Genomic DNA, 21257 nt, shown 5'->3' with positions numbered 1-21257 from the left:
GTTTATTTTGATGGTGGTGGCTGTCGAGCCATTTCCACGATCGATTTAGTCGGCTGGTGTCGATCATCAGGCTTTTAAGATTGTTTCATTGAAACTTTACGTTGAAGTTGAGGCTGACACATGTCAAGGGTACTTCCGAACGTACACGGTTCGTAGATTCGTCACGTTTCCTTGCGCTAATATGCGACCTAAAACAAAGCTGCGACTAATATGTTTGTTTGTTGTTGTTGTTGTTCGTTGACCGACGATTCACCGATACGACCTGCCCTGTGTTGCTTCTATAGCTTCGGATATGACGTCGAGGCAGAATAACGCAAATGATTGCAGGCTGTAGAAGTTCAAACTTCACTGAATAATGTCGCACAATAAAACCAGGCCAAAGTCAAGAAGACATGAAGTTTGTAACAAAAATCACACACCATGCAGCCAAACAGAAAATAATCAAGTAAATATGAGTACGGTATACGGTATAGGCGCGGAAGTCTAAACTGCGACTAGCTCAATGAGCTGTACTTAACTGGACAGGATATTGCGGGTTTCCATGCCCTCGCTTTATCTGTGAAACATTTCTCGACAGCTTTCTTTCAAATCAATAAAACATTGAGCTCCATTTTAAAATATTCTGCTTGCACTTATTTTCCAGGAGGTTGGGGTCAAACTAACCCTTGGGAGTAGGCCAATTCAGACGTAAGCAGGGCCAGTGACCTTCCCAAAAGGATACTTATTGACACCCGTGCATGTCTGCCTTGAAAATATTCGCTATGCCGCGAGCCCCCACTCTGGTGAACATCGAGGCTGCTAAAGCTTTTCTCTCAATGCCACATTTCAGGAACAATGTTCAATCCCGAGTCTTTCATAGAGAAAATACTCTCTGCCCCCGTCCTCCCTTCCCACCCGTCACCGAGCCCCTGCCATGAAGAACACAGTCAGTCTGGTCGATTTAGAAAACGATCAGTCCAAAAATATCTTTAAGCAAGACGAAGGATTTTACGAACCGTTGGATATGGCAGTATATGGTACTTACACTTCTTTACATTTTCCACGCAATGCAGGCATAATTGGCGCTGGCATACAGCGAATTCATCCAGCTCCTTTGTGTAAATGGGGGAAAGGCGCAAGGCCCTAGGGAGAGCGTGAGGAGGGCGTGAGCGCAATCAGGGCAGTAACGTGGGTGGTTCTGGGTGTTTAATACATATTGATAAGCGCATTAAGTTCGGGTGGAAAGAGCCACGGTAGTGATTACACTTCACTGGAATTTCGTCTGAAATCACCGCTCGTCTTGCTTGGGAAATGAATCTTGCCAAAGTATCGAACGCCGAGAAACTGGGAATCTGCAAGAAGTATTTTTACGGTAAGTGTTAATTTAGTGATCACCAATTCAGTCACGACGCTTATTCGTCCACTACCTCCCTTTTTGTCCATCTGTTGGCATTTTCTATGCAACACAGGCACAATTGGCACTGGCATATGACTCATTCAGTCAGCTCCTTTTGTATAAATGAGGGAAAAGTGCAAAGCCCTAGGAAAGTGAGTTTGGAAAGTGAGTTTTGGTCAGGGTGTACTTTCCTACCTCATGTTGCAAAAGAGCATTGTACATCAATTGTTTTTAAGGCAGAACATTTCATAATTAATCTTAAAACAGGTCATCTATACTCTTACCTTGGAACTTAACTAATTACAATACTAAACATCTGACTGCCACAAATACAACAGCCGCGACACTAGCGCCATAGCACTTTCAGGCTTTCACTGTGGTGGTTCTGGTCCATCATGCTGTTGCAGGCTTTCTCTATGTGAAGATTTGGGAGTGGAACCTGTGTGACATATGTCATAACAACAAAAGCTCAAGAGTGTGACAGTATTTCAGAATGTGGCTTTGTGCTCCTGCTGTTGTATGTAGCAAAATTTGTAGGATTCAAGTAACACTTGACAGTGATATATCAAAGTTGCAACAGGTACCATCTGCTAAATCAAGTGTTTCATCCCTTTTCTCTCTAGATGTTGTTCAGACCTTTTATTTTCTAAATATGTTAGAGTTGTAAAAGTCAGCAGTCATTTTCTTTAATTGCTGAAAACTGGCTGTTTCTATGCCAACTCAAGATAAACAGAAGATGAATAAAATAATTGCCTTAATATCACTGAATATCACTGATCTGACTGTCTGAATATCACTGTCTTAATATCACTGAACAATTTGCAACAATTCCAAAAGACTGCATTTTTACAATGCTGAGCATGCATGTAACCAACATGAACTCATGTCCTACTACCCTGTGTACCTGTGCAAAGGTACCCCAACTGTTGTGACATACCCACTGCAGACAGCTGCATAATTTATCCAGATATGCTATGTGATGGATGGCTGGCTGCATTGTTTTAGGTAAAATCAACATGTGTTTAAGCATTCAGTGTGCAATTAACTGATTTTATGTACGTATGTTAGTGACAGACCATCAAATAATGACAAGCTTATTCTTATGCTACATGATAACATGTTGAACATGACTCCATGTCCAATGCAGAATTTTACAGGATGACCATTTTTTGCAGGTGGTTTCTTCTTCCTTCCATTTTTGTGGATGGTGAATGCAATATGGTTTTATGTTTGGGCATTCAGAAGACCAAGGTTTCCTGAGCAGTATCAGATCAAGAGATGTAAGTGGTTGTGATACCTGCTTATTGTGGAAGCATCATTCAGTTTAACTTGTGCATTTTCACTGCAATGGAATCACACTTCACATAATAAGCCACCATTGTATTTGCTGCACTCATGTGCCATTGACCCTATTTTCATTTTAAACAACCACATCTCTTTCGAGGACATCTGTGCAGAAAGCTTGTCAACATCAGCATGTGTATGGGTGGCAGCTTACCATTCCTTGATCTAGTGCAGTATATTTATTTGACATTATTGGAGCTCACCTCATTGTCACATAAAGCCAGTTTGAACACGCCGCAGCGTGTGCGGCGCTGGCGGGAGATTGGGACCTGTGCCGTGACCTCGCCCCGCCCACTGACCTAGTGTCGCCCACCGACCCTGCGCCGCTCGCTGACCCCGTGCCACCCGTTGACTCCGGCGCCACCCGCTGGCCCCGTGCCGCCCCCTGACCCCGTGCCGCTCGCTGACTCTGGCGCCGCCCGTTGACCCCGCGCCGCCCGCTGACCCCGCACTGTCCGCTGACTCCGGCGCCGCCCGGTGACCTCTCGCCGCCCGCTGACCACGCGCCACCCGCTGACTTCGGCGCCGCCAGCTGACCCTGCGCCACCCGCTGACCCCGTGCCGCCCCCTGACCCCGTGCCGCTCGCTGACTGGCGCCGCCCGCTGACCCCGCGCCGCCCGCTGACCCCGCACTGTCCGCTGACTCCGGCGCCGTCGATACCGCAGACGTCATCTACTCTGGCGTGGGCTCGGCCGTCTGGCTGGCGGGGCTCATCATCTGGCAGATCATGTACCAGACGCATCGGGTCAGCTGGGGCCGCGCCGGCGACGACATCTCCTTCTTCCTGCCCATGGGCAGGTTGTGACTGGGCCGCCGGCTGCAGCGGGCTCCGGCGGCGGCGGCCCCACCACTCGCCGGTCGGCTCGTCGGAGGTCCGGGGTCGGGCATCGCCATAGCGTTGATGCGTGAGTGATTGGAGCGCGGCCGCCCCCGCCGGCGTGGAGGTGCCGTGCGGGGCGGAAGTGACAGACGCGTGCGCTCGTCCTCGGTGGGATGTGGCGTCAGCCATCATGTCAGGCCATTGGTCGGCGCACTCACGGAGTCCAATGGTGATCAAACTCATGGGAAATTACGGCGAGTGATTTACTCGCGCCGACTTGTGCTTTTGTGCGTGTAAACATGAACACCTTACATCGCATATGATTTAACTTGTATAGCAACTCACGGCTATCAAAAGCATCTGGCGACGCTAAAATAACCAGTGCACCGTAGCAGAGGGGTCCCAAAAGCATTACTGCCACTGTATTATTGATTCCCAAGTGGTAATGCCACTTTGCATAGGCACTATTACATGCCGCTAGTTTGTGGACGTAAAGAAATACCTGTTTAACTTTAGTTGAGCCAAGCCCTTCGGGTAATATTGACAGGCGTATACGTGCCTGCTAGGTTGTCGCGAAGGTTCAGGTGCAGAACAGGTAAGCATGTAGTTACTACAAACATCGCATTCCAAAACAAATCATATCTGCCCTGCAAAATGACCACATCATCCGTCATGTATTCCGCGAGGCTCATCTAAATGACAAATGTTCTCAAACTTATATAAACGTGTCCATTTTCGTCTTGTTTTATTGCTGAACGTGGCGACACAGGAGTGTGTCCAGCACGATGATGCATCAGATGTGCAGCCTTCACGACGTCCAGACGGGAACATACTAATGCTACTTTAATCAGCGTGGCAAAACCAGATGGGCGAGTGGCATTGCATACGCCGTTCGGTTCCACCACACGCGTTCGCTGCTCAGCTTGGGTTGTATCGCAGGGGCCTCGCGGGCGGCTCGCACTTGGTGGCAGTCAGTCACTGCGGAAACGTGCCCTACACCCCGGCACCAGCCATCGTGTTCCACACCCGCCGTTGACCGTGTGTATTTCAACTCTGATCAGGCGGTGAGCAGAGCACAGCCGGGCACCACACGCCGGACCGCTGGTCTCCGGGAGACCAGCGGTCCGGTCTGGAGGACCGTCGCCGTGCCTGACCACACTAACGGCGCCCACAGCCCGCGCGTTAACACAGACCGCCTAGAAGCACACGGCCGGCGCGTGTCCCTGAGGCGCCACCGGCGACAGCTGGCGCGGGGCGACTCGACACCGGCCCGCCGGCCGGAAAGCTCGAATGGTTCACAGCATCTCTGCAATCTCCACCGAGCGCGGACCGCTTGCGTGCACTGTCATTATACCTCAGTGACCACGCCTCCATGGAAGCAGCGCCAGCCCGCTGATGCCGGCCCGTTGCGCGTCTCGCAACACTGGTCCCCGGTAAGTCTGGGCTGCGACCCACACCCCGCTACCTCTTACCTCCGTCGGACCTCATGAACAGTGACACAGTTACAAAACGCTCGACCCCGGCATAAACTGAGGAAATCTCGCAGTGGCCGTGAGGGCCGGTACATTAGACGTCACACAGCCGCCGGGATGACACACATCAACCCGAAATGAGCGAATTGTCGAAACACAACGTCATCAGTTACACGGCGGTTCAAGCACGACAATGAAACCAATCCCATTCCCGCGGCTCCGAACCAGCGTCTTACCACGCATTCGGCAAACGCAAAATATGGCACATCGTATTACTACCCCAGAGCGCTTTTCGCCAGCTCCACCACCCCCCCCCCCCCCCCCCCCAGCAGCGAAGGGCGCTGCTCAAAGGCAGCGCACCGATCCCCATACAACCCGCGCTTCGCTGCGGTCCTCGGGCCGCCATCACCCCGCCCACTACTCCCGCGTCGCCCACTCTCCCTCCGCTTGCGGCCACGCCGTGACTCCGGAGGTCGGGAGGCCCTCCTGCCGTGTCGGTCCGGCTGGTGCGGACGGGAGCCGCTCAGGTGCCCGGCACGACGAACAGCTCGACCAGGCCGGCCGCCGAGCCCGTCACCACCTGGGGAGCAGCGCGCCGCGCCGACGTCAGCACCGGCGCCGACAGGCGGCCCTCACCTGTCCGATCTTGGCAATCTGTCCAAGAAGTGGTGCAATGCCTCGGCACATCACGGCACCGGTGCGTACTGCGTTATTCGATCATCACCGGTGAGCCGTCGGGCGGACCAAAACAGAGCCCAGCCCTGCTGCGCCACACCATGGGGACGACGTCCGTGAGCGTGAGCTCATCAGGGACGCTGACACCGGCGCACCACTGCACAGCACTCGCTCACAACAGAGCGTCTGGTGACAGCTCTGGCCTGGCTGTGGGGAGTACTGCTCCCAGCCCCACGTGATGTGGTGACGGGCCTCACTGCGGACGCGCTCCCCCGTACGCCGGGCCCGGGCAGGGACGGATCCTGGCGCGAGCGGCGCGCGCCGCACGACGCGGTATCGGGCCGTGCGCTACGCTCGGACTATGCTGTACAGGCTACAACAGCTGTGCATTAGCTACACGCGGAGCAGACTACGACAGCCGTGGACAGTACAGGGAGTAGAAAGGGAGGCGCAACAGGCGTGAAGCACTCGTGAGGCATCTGCACATTGAACAGCTCAGTCTACTTGAACCGGAGCATGTTAACATAATCACCAGAAGCCCATTCAGCGGACTAATTAACTGCAGCAGTGTTCAGTTGAACTACATCAACCGACACGCCGACTATCGAAGCGCTCAATAATCTCGCAGAGAACTTGTTTCTATAGCAAGTTTCAACATCGCAGAATGCTGCAGCTGAAACTTGAATGCAAACAACTAAGCAAAATGACCATTCATCTGAAGGCGGCATGCTCGGTAGGCGCACGACCAAACAGCGGAGAACTGCCGACCAAGGCAGAGAAGCACAGCCAACACAGCACGGGACGGACACGGCATGCAGAGAATGAACCAGTCGGTACCATGACCCAGCCCCTCGAGCGCCGGCCGGCTCGGCCCCGCAGAGACCGCCTGTGGCCAGTGTGCCGCGGGAGCGGAAGGGGGTGGGGAGGGGGACGTGTGGGCGGCGACGGATGCTGTGAAAGTCGAGCGGTGTAGATCCAGGTCTCGCTGAGATGAGGACGCGGCGCGGAGAGGGCGCCGCCTCTAGTACAGTATACAAAGTGGCGCCCCTGAGTGCAAATGCCAACTAGTTACCCTCGACGATCCCTTCTGGTTCGTGCGTCGCTGTCACTGACTGCCGGACGATGGATCCCGTGGCCGATGAAGGGTACAGATAGATGCCCTGACACCAAGGGCCTTAACGGCACGCAGTCTCGGAATCTCACAACACGCGGGCCCTTCCGCAAAATCTAGGTTCGTATTCGCATTTTCAATGTCGACTGCGATTCTCACAGCCTAGCGTAGTATATAGCCGTGCACCCAGTGCGGGATGCACGGCTATATACCATATTCCATATTAAAGGGTGCGGCCAAAATGCAAGCCTTGCGGGTGCAGCCTCTGTGAGTGTGGCAACTGGGCGCGGACATGTCACGGGGTGGGGCCTCTGCAGGCGCAGCTGCTCCTGTGACCTATCTCCGTGGGGTCAGCTCCGCCCGTTAGCGCCACGGGAGCGCGGCTCGCGTGTGTCAACCCCCCGTGTGCGACACGGCGCGGGCGGCGGTCTCGGCGCGGGCGGCGGTCCTGGCACAGGCGGCGGTCTCTGCGCGGGCGGCGCCGGCCGGCCGAGGTTACAGGCCGCGTGGCCCAGCTCTCGGGCCGCAGGCGCCGACGCTAACCTTGCCGTTGCGCACGCTGAGCGCCCGCAGCGGGGCGGCGCCGGCGCTGCGCAGCTGCTGCACCGAACGCAGGCCGAACGGTGACGACCCGGTCCCGCCCTGGAACACGGCCTGCGCCGTCAGCGCGGAGCAGGGACGGGGCTGGACGAGGAAGGGCTACAGCGGCAGACCGCGGTGGGATGCGGCGCGGGGTCGGAGGCGAGAAGGCGCAACATTAGACCGGGTGAGGTGAGCGGGTCGGATGAGGCGAACGTGCCATTAGGCGACAAGGTGGGTCGGCGCTGATAGCACAGGTGCAGGCATTACAGTGAGGCGCCTTCACTGTTCACTTGCGTTGAATGAGCGTCACACCTCGCATCAACTATTTCACTGTAATTGGCCGGAGACGGAAGACCCATCAAGTGGATGCCTCTGAACTTTAGCAGTAATGACCGACCAACACTCATTGATGCACACGGCCGGGCCGGCGTGGCCCGGCGCCTATTGACGGGCTCCTCAGGGTGCAGCATGAGGTCCCCAGGTCGGCCCAGCCCCCGCCGAGGCTCCAGCACCAGCGCTGACGTCAGGGAGCGCCGCCGGCGCCGACCGACCTGACCCAGGGCCTGCATGAGCCGCAGCCCGCCGTCCTGGAGGCCCAGGAACAGGTGACTGCCGCCGGCGTCGGCCGCCGTCACCGGCTGCCGGAGACGCCAGCAGCCGCCGGCACACGACAGACCCTGTCGAGGTGGCGACAAACGCCGGGGCGTGTGAGGACGGGGCAGCGCTGTCCACGGACACTCGGACACACGGACGCTGTCCACCGACGCCAAACGGACACTCCGGGCCGCGAAGGGCAGCTTGCTTTGAAGCGGTGTGGTCAAGGTCGGAGCGTGAGCACAGAAAATGAAACACTCTCTCTCCCAGCACGCGCCATAAAGCATGGTGAAGCGAGGTAAAAGTGCAGACAGTAACGAGCCCTTGCACTTACCTACGACACATTAGATTGATAGCTTATAATGGTGTCAGGTGACACGAATCGCGATTAACATGACACATTACCACCAGGTGCCTCCTCACAATAGGTTACACCCAACCACGCGCTATTTCACGCCCTCCCACCACAAATCCCTCCTTCCGCATGACCGCACTCTGACCGTCCACCATTCCATCATTCCACCATTCCACCAGAACACCACCAGCCACCTAACCGCTTTACCATCAGCAGCTGGGGATAATCAACCACGACCATCCCAGTATCAATCAGCCAGACGGGCGACCTTGATAAACGCACCCCATCCTGACCATCTCCACACGGGCCGCCAGCCAGGGAATCCCACCCTCCCAACGTCAGCCTGGCCCTGACTCGGCCCCACCCGACCGCCACCAGCGCTGCACACTTCGCTTCGGGTCCTGCATAGGCCGGTAAATATTTTGCGGAGTTTCTGTGCAAGAAAAAAGACTGATGATTTTCAAATTTTATATCGAGGTCACAGCTTCCATCTGACCTCACACGGCAAGTATCAGATCAGTGTCACTCACATCAGTATCACGTGTCAGGCCATGTTGAGACAGGTGTTAAGTTTACGTATGAAGCGTGGATGTTCTATTTTTCTGGATGTAAGCACCCATCAGGCGGTCAGTTTTCCCTACCACCGACCGTCACTCACCTCCAGATCGACGGCGCAGAGCGAGGTGGTGGCGGCGTTGGCGGCCGAGTTGGCCGCCGTGCGGACGGCGTAGATGGCGTGGCCCCAGCGAGTGACCAGCAGGCAGGGCCGCTCGGCGGCGCACGGTCCTGACGACTCGAGCAGCTCGCCTGCGGGACACCCCCGCCGGTCAGACGCGGCCGTAACGGCGGCAGATCGGGCGCGTACACAGGCCCGGCGCGCACAGTGGCCGAGGACGGAGCCACGCTTGCCCGTCATGTGCGGTCGCAGGCTACGAAGCCATGACCAGTCACGAGAGGCAGCGTGCGACGGCGACAGGTCAAATATGGGGGAGCGGGAGATGTCTGACCAATCTTGTGTCCCACGCTTGCCTTCTGTCATGCAGCATGACCGGAGCAGCATGGGTTGACGTCAGATAGGGGCCTAGGTTTGGCACGCCTGGCAGTGGCGTCATTTGCAACACGGGGTAGTCAGAGCATCACAGAGACGCACCAATGCGCCTCCCGCCCTCCTCCCCCTCCCCTCCCCCTGCCTTCAGCGTGGACCGTGGCCAAGCGCCACAGTCTCCCTGGCGGGGAGATCCGGCCGGCCCGAGGTGCATGAGGCGCCAGCTGGCCCTTCCAGCGTACGCTCTCCGCTCGCGATGCCCCCTTCCAGATCCAGCGACGCATCGTCAATTCCTGATCTGACACGCGGTTGGACACCCCCACATCGCACCGCGTCCTCACCACCCACCGTCCAGGCCGTCCCTGATTTCGAGCGGCAGGCCAGGCAGGCACAGCGCCACCTGGTCGCCGCTCAGCTGGTGGAACGGGCTCAGGCTGACCACGTCGCCGACGGTGGCGCGCCAGTGAAGCAGCACGCGCCCTGGCGGCCACAGCTGCAGCGGCGTCTCCGGCGGTGCGTCGAGCGCGATCAGGTGCTGGCGGAGTCACGGGTCACGGGTCACGGGTCACAGTTCATGGTTCATGGTTCATTGTTCACGGGTCATGGTTCACTGGTCGCGGGTCGCGGGTCACAGATCACGGGTTACGGGTCACATGCATGACCCGTCACATGATCACGGGTCATGGTTTACGGGTCAGGGCGGCGGTGGGAGGTACGGTCCAGCGCTGGCAGCACTCTCGCTTCCATCCTCCGGGAAAGCCCTGAACTCTGAGCTCCAAATGTCCGTCAGAGTGCTGTGTTAGCTCCCCTGCGGATGAGGTCTGGGGCCATTAGATGACGCTCTTTATATAAGATTGCTGTACCACCCTTTTCGATCGACACACCATGCGTTGGTGTATCCCATATGGGCGGTAGGAGACTCCTTCGGCTAACAAAGTGATGCAACTTTATGGTAAGAGCATGTCGCCCGCCCGTATGTCATGCGCTCGGAGCTGTTTTGACATGCCGTTTCATGTCTGCCTTTGATGCAACACTGAAAACAACGTTCTTACACTTTAGCGCATAAAAGGCAGGAGCAGGAGCGGGAAGCGAGAAGCGTGAAGCGGGAAGGGCACCAGGGTGGCAGGCTCCAACCCCGGTAGCATCTTAGGGACACGCGCTGTGGACACCGAGAGGGGAAGGTGCTAGAGCCAAACATGAAAAATAGTTCCTTGCAGTGATTTAGTCCATTACACACATCGCACTTAGTATGGCGTAACCCTGTTCACCTTGAAGCTGACGATGGCGAAGAAGGCTTCTCCGCCGATGTACAGCCGCTCCCCCTTGCTGGCCAGGGAGCTGATTCTCTCCCCGACCTGCAGCGTCCGGATCTTGCACCGCGCCGAGGTCTGACGCGGAGGGAGCATGTCATTACAGCGCAGCCAACTCCTATTAGCTGATATAGCGCTAGTAACTACCGCCCGCCTCCAACGTGTGAACCGCTCGAGGCTACTGAGCTGGTAACGTACCCCACCAACAATGGCGGTGAGGACCGCGATCCCCACTGATCCACCAGTAGTTGTCGATGATCAACACCGTGTGGAAGCCTTTGTCACTGACGTTCGTGCAAGTGTCGCCAGGCGAAACACACCAACACAGCATGAAAACTTCATTCCCACAAGCATGACCGCCACTCAGAACGCGTTCCCCTCAGCTAGTGTGCTGACATGACATCAACCGCTGACGGACGCAGCACCGCAGGCGGTCGGCCGGCGCCGCGTCGCCGGCGTGGGCCGCGCCGCCGCCCACTGACCGGCGCGTCTCGGACGAGGCTCAGGCCGCCCTGGTCGTCGCCCACCAGCACGTGCGCGTGGCTGCCGACCTGCTTCACCAGCATACAGGTGGGCCGTGGCCGGGGCCGGGCCGCCGACGGCGCGGCCTGCAGCGGACCGGGCGGAGAGATGTCAGCGGTCAGCCCGCGGCACGACAGGGGTCAGGGGCCGGACACCGAGCGGGCCGGCCGGACACACCGGTCAGGCAGCCAGTGGGGCACCGCCAGACGACAGCGGCCACGGGCCGGACACCGAGCGGGCCGGCCGGACACACCGGTCAGGCGGCCAGCAGGGCATCGCCAGACGACAGCGGCCACGGGCGGGACACCGGGCCGGCCGGCAGAACACACCGGTCAGGCAGCCAGCAGGGCACCGCCAGACGCCAGGGGTCAGGGGCCGGACACGAGGCGGGCCGGTAGAACACACCGGTCAGACAGCCAGCAGGGCACCGCCGCACGCTGGAGGTCAGGGGCCGCACACCGAGCGGGCCGGCCGGACACACCGGTCAGGCAGCCAGCAGGGCCCCGCCAGACGCCAGGGGTCAGGGGCCGGACACCAGGCCAGCCGGCAGAACACACCGGTCAGGCAGCCAGCAGGGCCCCGCCAGACGACAGCGGCCACGGGCCGGACACCAGGCCGGCCGGCAGAACACACCGGTCAGGCAGCCAGCAGGGCCCCGCCAGACGCTAGGGGTCAGGGGCCGGACACCGGGCGGGCCAGCCAGAACACACCGCTCAGACAGCAGTAGGCCACCGCCAGACACCAGAGTTCCGACACGTCCCAGACCGACGTCAGGCTGAACTATTGGCCTAACCGCGAATTAACGGTCGATTGCAATGCACTGTCTACGGCTGAAAAGGCAATGTTGGAAACCACGATCGCGTTTCCACTGCACAAGCCATCAAACTTGTGGGTCTGGGGGACTACCAACGGCAAGAGCGGCACGTGGAAGCTTGGCCAGCCCGAGCGTCGACCAGAGCCGTGACGGGTCCCAGGCGTAGTAGGCGCTAACCGCACACAACACGGTTCACGTCCGACGCGCGCGGAGGAACGCGCCGCAAACACCGACGTCCCACCTGGATCCGGACATGTGAGATGGCCATGGTCAGCAGACATGCTCACCAGAGGGAGGCGGAGCGTGGCCTGGGCCTGCACGTCCGTGGTGACGTCGGCGGGCAGGCCGTACCGGTGCAGCACCATCTCGGCCGTCAGCACGAAAGCAGACGACCCGTGCAGCTGAAGCGGGGCGGGCGGCCGGTCACAGTCGGTCCCAGGCGGCCACAGTCGGTCACAGTCGGTCACAGTCGGCCACAGTCGGTCACAGTCGGTCACAGTCGGTCACAGTCGGTCACAGTCGGTCACAGTCGGTCCCAGGCGGTCACAGTCGGTCCCAGGCGGCCACAGTCGGTCACAGTCGGTCCCAGGCGGTCACAGTCGGCCACAGTCGGTCACAGTCGGTCCCAGGCGGTCACAGTCGGTCCCAGGCGGTCACAGTCGGCCACAGTCCGTCACAGTCCGTCACAGTCGGCCACAGTCGGTCACAGTCGGTCCCAGGCGTTCACAGTCGGCCACAGTCCGTCACAGTCCATTACAGGCCCGCCATGTCTGTCGGGCGGCCGGGGTGTCGGGGCAGTAACGTCCGCGGACAGTGTCGGCGCGCAGGCGATCACGGACAGCGACAGTGAAACCTCACTGGCACTGCGAAAGGCAACGCCATGCTTGGCTTGGTCCCCACTGTCCGCGTGATATCACAGAATGCGTCTTCGACACCCTGCGTTAGAATAGGGCGTCTGCGCCCGCGAGAGTCGCTCCTCCGCGTCAGCTGGAGACCGCAGACCGTGAGCCTCTCAGCACTGACGGGGGCGGCACCACACTACTGTGTAATACATCCAACTCTACAGAGCGTGATGCACGTTACGCCATGACGCGGATAGATTCGATCAGAGTTGCTTACTGAGAGGCCAATGCGCATCAACTAGCTAAAACAACTGACGAACGACTAACGACTGAATTGGCGCAGAACAGACAGCTACCATCAATGTCAAAATTGCGACCAACATAGCGAAAGCGACCACTTCCTGTTGAGCAACAAATCATGCGAGTGCCGAGGTTAACGACGCACATATGAACGGGCTAGACAAGCGGGCACGGAAACTTTGCCAGTGGCCTTGTGACGTACAGAACGCTGCCATCAACATACCTTGACGGAGACGATGGGCACACCGAGATCATCGAGCAGGCGTCGGCAGGCCGGCGCGGCGTCATCGCTCAGGCCCGACTCGGCCTGCTCCGACTCCGTCCGTGACCTGGCCGCCCCCTTCCGGCGCGCAGCACCCTCCGTCCGCATCCCCGTCTCCACCGCCCTCCGTTCGTCACCACGTGCTGTGCCTCCGTCTGCACCCGGTCTTTCTTTGTCACCAGACGTTCTCCTCTGATCACCACTCTGCCTGCGCGCGTCCCCACTCGTTCTCCACACGTCTCCAGCTGTGCTCCCATCGTATCCCCCCGCATTTCCCCCGTCCCCGGCTGGTCCCGCCTCGTCGCCGTCCTCAGCCTCCATCTTGACGGCGGCCATGTCGGCCACACTCAGCCGCGGTTCCTCCTCCGCGTCCGCCTCCACCTCGCTCCCGCCGACCGCCGGGCCCTCCGTCCCCGGCGCCATCTGCAGCACCAGCTGGTTGCCGCTCTGCCGCGCCAGCGCCAGAAGCGAGCTGTACACGTCGCTGTCGCTGTCGATGTGACCGAGGTAGGCCATGGCCGGCGCCGGCGGGCCGTCCGGCTCCGGCGGCCGGTCCGGCCCGATGTCCGGCTCTGGCTCCGACTCCGGCCCGCACGGCCGCGGCTCTGGCTCGGGTTGCAGCGCCGCCGCCATCTGGTTCAGCTCACACTCGTTGCGCACGCGCACCATAGCGCGCGCCAGGCTGACCTCGTCGTCTGAGACGTCGGCGCCGTCCGCCTCGGCCGGTTCCGGCTTCACGGTGGCTGGCGGGCGCGGCAGGCTCGCGGCCGCCGCAGCGCTGTCGTCCGGCTTCTCTTGCTTCACGCGGGCCGTCGGCGGCGGGGCAGCCGCGTCAGCAATCTCGCCGGCGCCGCCCACCACCGGCGCAGCGGCCGGTGCCGAGCTCGTCGGCGGCGATTGACCTGCGCCGCTCGGGGCCCGCAGACCCGGCCGGCGCGTCGGCACGACCCGCTCCACCCGCCGCCGACTCTGATGACTCGTCCATCGGCCATGACGCTTCCTGCGCCGGCCTTGATGATCCTTCACCCTCCGCCTCCGCCTCCGCCTCCGCCGGCGATGCCGCCGCCGCCGCCGCCGCGGGCCCGCTGTCCTCGTCACCGGGCGAGCCGTCGGCGCCGCGCTCGGTCGGGCCGCCGCCTGCGCTGCTGGCAGCGGCGTCGCCGGTCTGGCCGCCGCCCACCCGCCGCAGCAGCTGCTGCAGCTCCGGCGGCAGTCGGTAGTCGTCCGTGCGCACATCCCTACCGAAGCTCATGCTCTTCAGCCGCACCTCGCGCAGATGCCGGCTGATCTGCCGCATGCGCCGCATCTGACGACAAAGACAAAGACGATTGAGAAATGGTGGGACGTGCGCTCTCGTGTAGTGCTTGGCACAGCCTCTCAGGGTGGCAGTGCTCAGAAGAGCGCTATGGTTCGATGTCTACTAGGACTTTTCTGGCTGGATGGCCGCTGTAGTTTGGAAGCCGCTATTGCCCAAGGGCATGCCGACTGCATTGGACGATTTAGACCCGGTCAAATGTCGAAAGCGAGACAATATTGGAGTGGACTACTAAGCAGAACGGACACCTGGCCGCGCTGCCAGCTGCGGGTCACAATACAGCTGTGCGTGGCGGGCGCCCGGCTGCGCATTTGCTACAGCCATCCAAGTTCCAGGAATCCATGCAACGCAATCGGTTCTATCCAGCACAGGCTTCCGAGAATCTGTGGCGGACTGATGAGTTTTGCAGCTGCCAGGTTCCCAGTCATCACGATCTGGGCCGGCTGCTGGCAGAGTCCTACGTTGCGAGGGCCGTGTACCACGACACACAGGTGGCAGGCTGCCGCTCAGCTCCGGGGAATGGACGACGTGTCCTTATCTGGGACATTTATAAGGTAACGCCAAATGGCCCTGGCTACCGATTTGGGAAAAGGGAGCTGCTGTACGCACGAAGACAAGATAATTCAGCACTGGTGATGCATAACCAACTGATCAAAAACTAAAACAAAAAGAAAAAAATTGACCGAAAACTTGCATCCACCAATTACGGCAAGTCATAACCAACGCACCACAAACTCCTGCGACACCAGCAGATACAGCCCTATGAAGTCCTGTATTGTCTAATGTCTGCTAAAGCTCCACAGCAGTAGTCGACCGAAACAGTTATGGCTACTTAACCTGAGTATCATCCGACACTCTACACCCCGCCCTCGTCTCCGCCCCCGCCTTCGGCAGCCGATCCCTCATGAAACTTGAAAACATAACCAAGATAACTAAAGTGAACTAAAAAAATGTGCTCCCCGGCCAACAAAACACATAGCTTGCAATGAAGTCCGTCTACCAGGGCAGGCTGCGTCACCTCACCCACCTCAGCCTGCAGCTTCTGCACCTGCTCCTCCATCTCGTCCACCTGGCCGAGGATCTGGCTCTCGACCATCGAGAGCCGCAGCAGGTTCTGCCAGCTGGGCTCCCGGCCGGACAGCGTGGCCGACAGCGTGTCCACGTCCTGCGGCAGGCGGGGACGCGCGTCTGGCGGTGGCATGGAGCGGCGGCCGGCTGCCGCCCGGCGCGGCCTGAGCGGCACCGAGCGGTCTGGCGGCGCTCGCACGCTGCGAGCGCTGCGTCCACCGCCGGAAGATCACGCGGCGGCTGCCACGGCAGTGCAGGTACTGAGCGTCCAAGGAACACTCGTCGGCACGCTCGAGACCGCAATAAACTCACAAAATAACGCTGATCCGGCAAGAAGTAAAGAGACCACAAGGATCGAATCGATTTATAATAATTCGATAATTATTATCTCAGCAGCACAAAAACGTCCATCTATCAGCAGACCTCAGCAGCAGCACTTGAGGTCCACGTGTGCGCCAGCTCACCTTCTCGATGTCGGTCACGTGGCGGCGGAAGATGCGGCACGTGTTGACCCAGCTCTGGGCGAAGCACGAGCGGCATTCCCAGTGCCGGCGGCCGCCGCAGTTGCCGCGCGGCGCCGCCACGTTCGGGAGCGGACCGCGCCGCGGCGCACCAGAGCCGGAGAAGATCTCGCCGGCCGTCAGCGGCACCCTCTGTCGCGACGGGCCTGGAGCACACAGCAGGCGGGCAGCTGGCGTCAGAGGTGCAAGGCGTGAAATGCAGGCGCTTTGCGCCGGCGAGGCGGCATCATGTGGTTAGGGTGCTAGGGAAGAAAGCAACGCAGCAGTGTCGACAATGTAACCAAGAGCATGCAAGAACAAACACAGTTGACCTCGGGTTCTGTCTTACGACCAAGGGCACCCGAGTCAAGCACTCGAGCCGCTTTCCCAGCCCAGGTACGCCGGAGTAGCTCCCGTCACACAGTAGGTGATTCAGTATTTGTTCCATAGGGCGCCAACTCCAGCACCGTTGCCACAGCTTCGTTGTCGTCGCTCACCTGATGACCTGCTGACCACCACGGGCGGTGGTGAGCGAGGGAGATCACGGGCCGAGCTGACCCCGGAGCCGGCCCGGCCCGCGCTGCCCGAGAGCGAGAAGAACCGGTTGCAATCCTGCCGCGGCGCCGCTGTGAGGCAGCGCCCGTCAGAGACGGCTCCGCCAACGACGCTGGGTGGAAGCGTGACGGCTGGCAGGCGCTGGGTAAGCCCTGGTGGGGGGGGGGGGGGGGATGACGGGAGGTGTCCGAACCTCTTTGCCTGATTTTCGTCTCTTGTTCTGCACACGCACCTACCCTTACACTACAAACTAACTTCCCTCCTATATCCCTTTCGTACCAGTCCACACTTACAACTGCGTTTCCATCAGGTTCCTCGGAAGCGCATAAACTAATTGAAATAACCGTCGAGCACTGCTCAAAATGGATTTCACCTATGGTATGGCATACAATGCTTCAAACCAAACACAAACATTGCTGGAATACATCATGTAACGACCAGGTTAAAGCAAGTAGCTATAACTGGAGTGAACGGAACATCCTGCTTACGACGCAACTCCACGCGGCCAGTGCATGGAAGGAAACTCTAACCACGCGTCCGGCAGAACCTTTTACCTCCACTGTTGACGGCGCTGGTGGCGGTGGGAGTCGCCGCCGAGCTGTCCGTCACGGAACACCCCTCGGCCCCTCCCGACCGCGAGACGGCGACAGCCGGCGGCAGGCACGCGGAAGCCGAACTGGACGTCGGAGCGGACGTAGAGGCGGAATCCGGCGTCGGTGCAGAGGCAGCGCCGCGGGTGGTGACCGCGTTCGGCGCAGGGACACTGCTGGCGTCGGAGACGAGCCAGGAGCGCAGGACGGCGCCCGGGGACGGGTCGCGGGCGCGCAACGGGTCCAGGGCGGGGCTGATGGCGCCCCGATCAGCAGCGGACGCCGCAGAGGAAGTCCGGGGAGGGACGGATGCACGGAGAGGGATGGAGACACGCGGCGGGACGGTGGGTGGGGAAGGGGCAGTGACAGACGCCGGCCGGGGCGCCGGCGGGGCGGCGGGTCCGCCGAAACGCGTCACCGACAGAAGGCCGGCGGGCAGCGGGCTGGGCACACACCGGGGACCGTCGGCCGCCGCCGCCACGGCCGCGTCCGTCGCCAGCATGCTGCGCAGCTCACTTAGCACCTCAAGCGGCAGCTCCTCCTCGCCCGGCCGCGTCGGCGAACCGCCACCGCCGCCGGCCGCGAAGCGTGTCTGCTCCAGTCGCCGCGCCAGCTGGCTGCGGTGCGAGCGCATCAGCTGCGCCACCAGATGTCGCGAGCGCGTCGACTTGGGGTCGTCTACGAGCGCCCGCAGAGATTCTTTGTCCATGCGCAGCAGGCGCCGGTAGACGGGCCTGTCGGTGGCCGGCTTCTCCGAGAGCGACGAACACTCGGAGGAGGAGCGCGCGCGTTTGACGAAGGCCGGCGACGGGCGAGCCGTCTCCGGAGACGTAAGATTGTCGGAGAGGCGGCGCTTTCTGGCCAAGGCGCCAGGAGATTCCGCCAGGAAGAGAGGGCGATGCTCGGGGAAGGCAAACGCCCCAGAGAAATCCCGAGGCGCCGGTGCGACCCTGCTGGCACTCACACCGCCGGAGGTGACAGGGTCAGGCGGCGACGTCGTCCTCGGACACGGACTCAGTTTTGACTCTGATGACGTCCTGCGGCTGAGCCGGAGTCTCCTCAGAGAGGACCGAGGTGTCGCGCGGATCCTCAGCGAAGGGCGGCGCGCCAGTTCCAGCCGAAATCCCGCGGTCCGTCCGGTAGCCCGCCACCGAGAGTCGACTCTGCGGCCTCCACCTCGTCTGCCGCTTCCACCTCGTCCGCCGATTCCACCTCGTCCGCCGCGCCGTCGCTGTCCGACTCCGAGTCAGACTCCTCGCCGGAGTCGTCACTCTCATCCTCGCCGATCGAGATGACCTCAGGGGTGGCCACGTCGGTCGCCGCCGCCTCGATGATCTCCACCAGGTCCGAGTCGTCCTCCGGTACCAGATCCCTGGTGTCAGTCGATGCCAGGCCGCCGGAGCCGATCGCCTGCCAGTCCTTGGAGGAGAACTCAAGGTCACCGAGGAAATTCCGCAGCACGCGCGGTCCGGCGGCCCTCTCGGCGCTCTTCTGTTCGGGCGTTTGCAGCCAGTCTCGCTGCTTGGTCAGCACCGAGCCAGGCCTGGCCTTTTTTAGCAGCGTCTTGATCTTGTTAGCCTTGTCCTTCATTTCGTTTTGGCGCGTTTCCTCCGCCAGCTGTTCGGCGGACTTCACCGGAACAGGGGCTTTCTTTCCCGCTTTCGGCGACGCGGTCTTCTTAACCGAGGCTTTCACGGGCGTGGTCTTGGATTTGGGCGATTTCTGTCTCATTTTATTGCCGCCGTCACTCTTGCTCGGCGTTAACCTTGCGGTCTGGGTGGATTTTTTCGATTTCGTTTTCGATTTTTTTCTCTTGGCGACCGTGGGCTTCTGCTGCTCGAGTAGCACTTCTTTCGGTCCACATTTCCGGACGAGTGGCGGCAGTGCGGTCCAGCCCCTGCCACGGTGCTCGAGCCCGGGACCAGCGCCCCTTCCCTGCGGGCGGCCAATGCGCCACGGCGGCGGAGCACCGCGGAACGACATGGAGCCGGCGGGTCCGGGCCACATGGCGTCAGACGTGAAGTCGTACTCGCCGCCGGGGCCCTGGTACGGGTAGAAGCCGGCATCCCAGCCGGGCTGAAGGCGACCCCACGGCCGGAAGCCGGCGCCGGGCTCGAGCGGGTGCCGTGCGAGGTGCCGCCGGGCGCGGGCACTGCCTCTGCTTGCTCGCGCAGAGTCGCGCTGGGTGCCGGGCGGACCAGCCGAGCCCTCGCCCGAGCCAGCACCATTGTCTGCTTGGCGGGCTGCCATTGCAGCTTAGACAGTGTAAACCTCTGTTGTGTAAACTGATGAATCCATGATGCACCCTAGAAGAAGAGGACAGAACATGCAAAAGTTGCCATAAAGCAATGACTTAAATGCATCACATTCAGAGTCATGATGTGATGGCCCAAATAACTGGTGACTGAGGTCATACTAAGCCCATCACACATGTGACCTCAAAAACTGGTCACCATACCAGTGTGCTTGATCTAGCTCATGAACCAATAAACTCATGTGGGTCACTTACATGTCACAATGTTAATGGGATTCAGCCACAATTCTTGTTTTGATTTCTCACAGAAAAAAAAATGTTTGCCCCAAGACCTAAGAGGGTTTGATTATGAGTCTTTCAGTTGTCATGCCAATAGGAAGGGCATAAGCATTGCATATATGACAAGTATGACATGCATATATAGCATAGATAGGAATGAATATGTTTGGTGTTAACAATGGCCTCAAATTTTCAGCTTCTGTTTATGAAATAAATAGAAGCTGAGATTAATAATCCAGGACTCTTTGGATGAAATAATAGTAATGTTTCCTTTTAATGATAATTTCAGCACTGCCTATTCAGGCATAACAAGGAAATATTTTCTCTTGTAAACAGACAGCTTGCTTACTGACAATATCCATATTCACAGTGGTTTAGATGGGCATCTGCCCAGCTCAAATTGATTACAGCTTGCTCACTAATGATATCCATATTCACGGTGGTTTAGATGGGCATCTGCCCAGCTCAAATTGATTACAGCTTGCTCACTAATGATATCCATATTCACAGTGGTTTAGATGGGCATCTGCCCAGCTCAAATTGATTGTCACCTGTCATTTCATTCAGCCAGACCCAGTTTAGAAGAATTCAAAACTCTGAGCCTCAAAAGATGCCTGGTAAGTAGAAATGGGGTCTGAACCTACACAATTCTGTCTCAATCTCTAAGCATCCCTGTAAATGACTTGCAGCAGGTCATGCTTCAATCATTCTAGAATACTGATCACGAATTCAGTGACCTCACTGTCAATGCAGATAATGGATACACATATTCTAGATGACATTCTTGATGGACATCACCACCTAGATTTTAGAATCAGGAAGCCTTCATAACCTCACCTTCAAATCACTTTCTGATCAGCAAGGTGACAAGTAAATGAGGGCAAATGTCAAAAATATGTAAGTGCTTTTCTTCTGTCATTATCTGGGCATTAACTAGGATTATTTGCCCACCAGCACCTTCATCACTGCATTATGAACCATGCCAACAGTCACCAGCAAAAAAAGGGGGCTGGAATCTTTAGGGGCAAGGGCAGGTTTCACTACCTCGACTAGCATCTGGCTACACCGCTTCAAAAGTTGGCAATGTTTACTAAACAACAGGCTTCAACATGGAGTACCCACTGAGCCCATCCACGTGGCACCTTGTACAAGGAGCAGCAAAGTACCAGTTTAAACTCAAATGCAGCTTTTATTTTAAAAATTGATGGGGGACGCTTGGCATCAAAATGAGTAATCAGGCTACCATACATATGATGCCCACCACGCACGATT

The 21257-nt window shown here is 59.0% G+C and overlaps 2 protein-coding genes across 2 annotated transcripts; one reads left to right on the top strand and one right to left on the bottom strand.

Annotated features, from left to right (window-relative positions):
- Window positions 1-1096: 1096 nt before the first annotated feature.
- Window positions 1097-4276, top strand: pen-2 (presenilin enhancer, gamma-secretase subunit). The gene is made up of 3 exons (XM_037216523.1): window positions 1097-1351; window positions 2551-2655; window positions 3386-4276. The coding sequence occupies exons 1-3, from the start codon at window positions 1291-1293 to the stop codon at window positions 3523-3525; spliced, it is 306 nt and encodes a 101-aa protein (XP_037072418.1). The 5' UTR covers window positions 1097-1290; the 3' UTR covers window positions 3526-4276.
- Window positions 4277-5347: 1071 nt separating this feature from the next.
- LOC119094389 (uncharacterized) lies at window positions 5348-21215 on the bottom strand. The gene is made up of 15 exons (XM_037217451.1): window positions 20823-21215; window positions 17417-19758; window positions 16805-16933; window positions 16272-16474; window positions 15767-15904; window positions 14621-14730; window positions 13386-13914; window positions 12308-12421; window positions 11167-11292; window positions 10643-10762; window positions 9723-9909; window positions 8988-9136; window positions 7932-8057; window positions 7342-7440; window positions 5348-5592 (listed from the first exon to the last, which is right to left on the bottom strand). The coding sequence occupies exons 2-15, from the start codon at window positions 18159-18161 to the stop codon at window positions 5536-5538; spliced, it is 2832 nt and encodes a 943-aa protein (XP_037073346.1). The 5' UTR covers window positions 18162-19758; window positions 20823-21215; the 3' UTR covers window positions 5348-5535.
- Window positions 21216-21257: the final 42 nt, after the last annotated feature.

Source organism: Pollicipes pollicipes, unplaced genomic scaffold (assembly GCF_011947565.3).
Source record: "Pollicipes pollicipes isolate AB1234 unplaced genomic scaffold, Ppol_2.1 Scaffold_4002;HRSCAF=4701_pilon_pilon_pilon, whole genome shotgun sequence".
In the NCBI taxonomy this organism is placed as follows: Eukaryota; Metazoa; Arthropoda; class Thecostraca; order Pollicipedomorpha; family Pollicipedidae; genus Pollicipes; species Pollicipes pollicipes.
The sequence above is the reverse complement of the archived record's forward strand: the minus strand, read 5'-3'. Positions and strand labels throughout refer to the sequence as shown.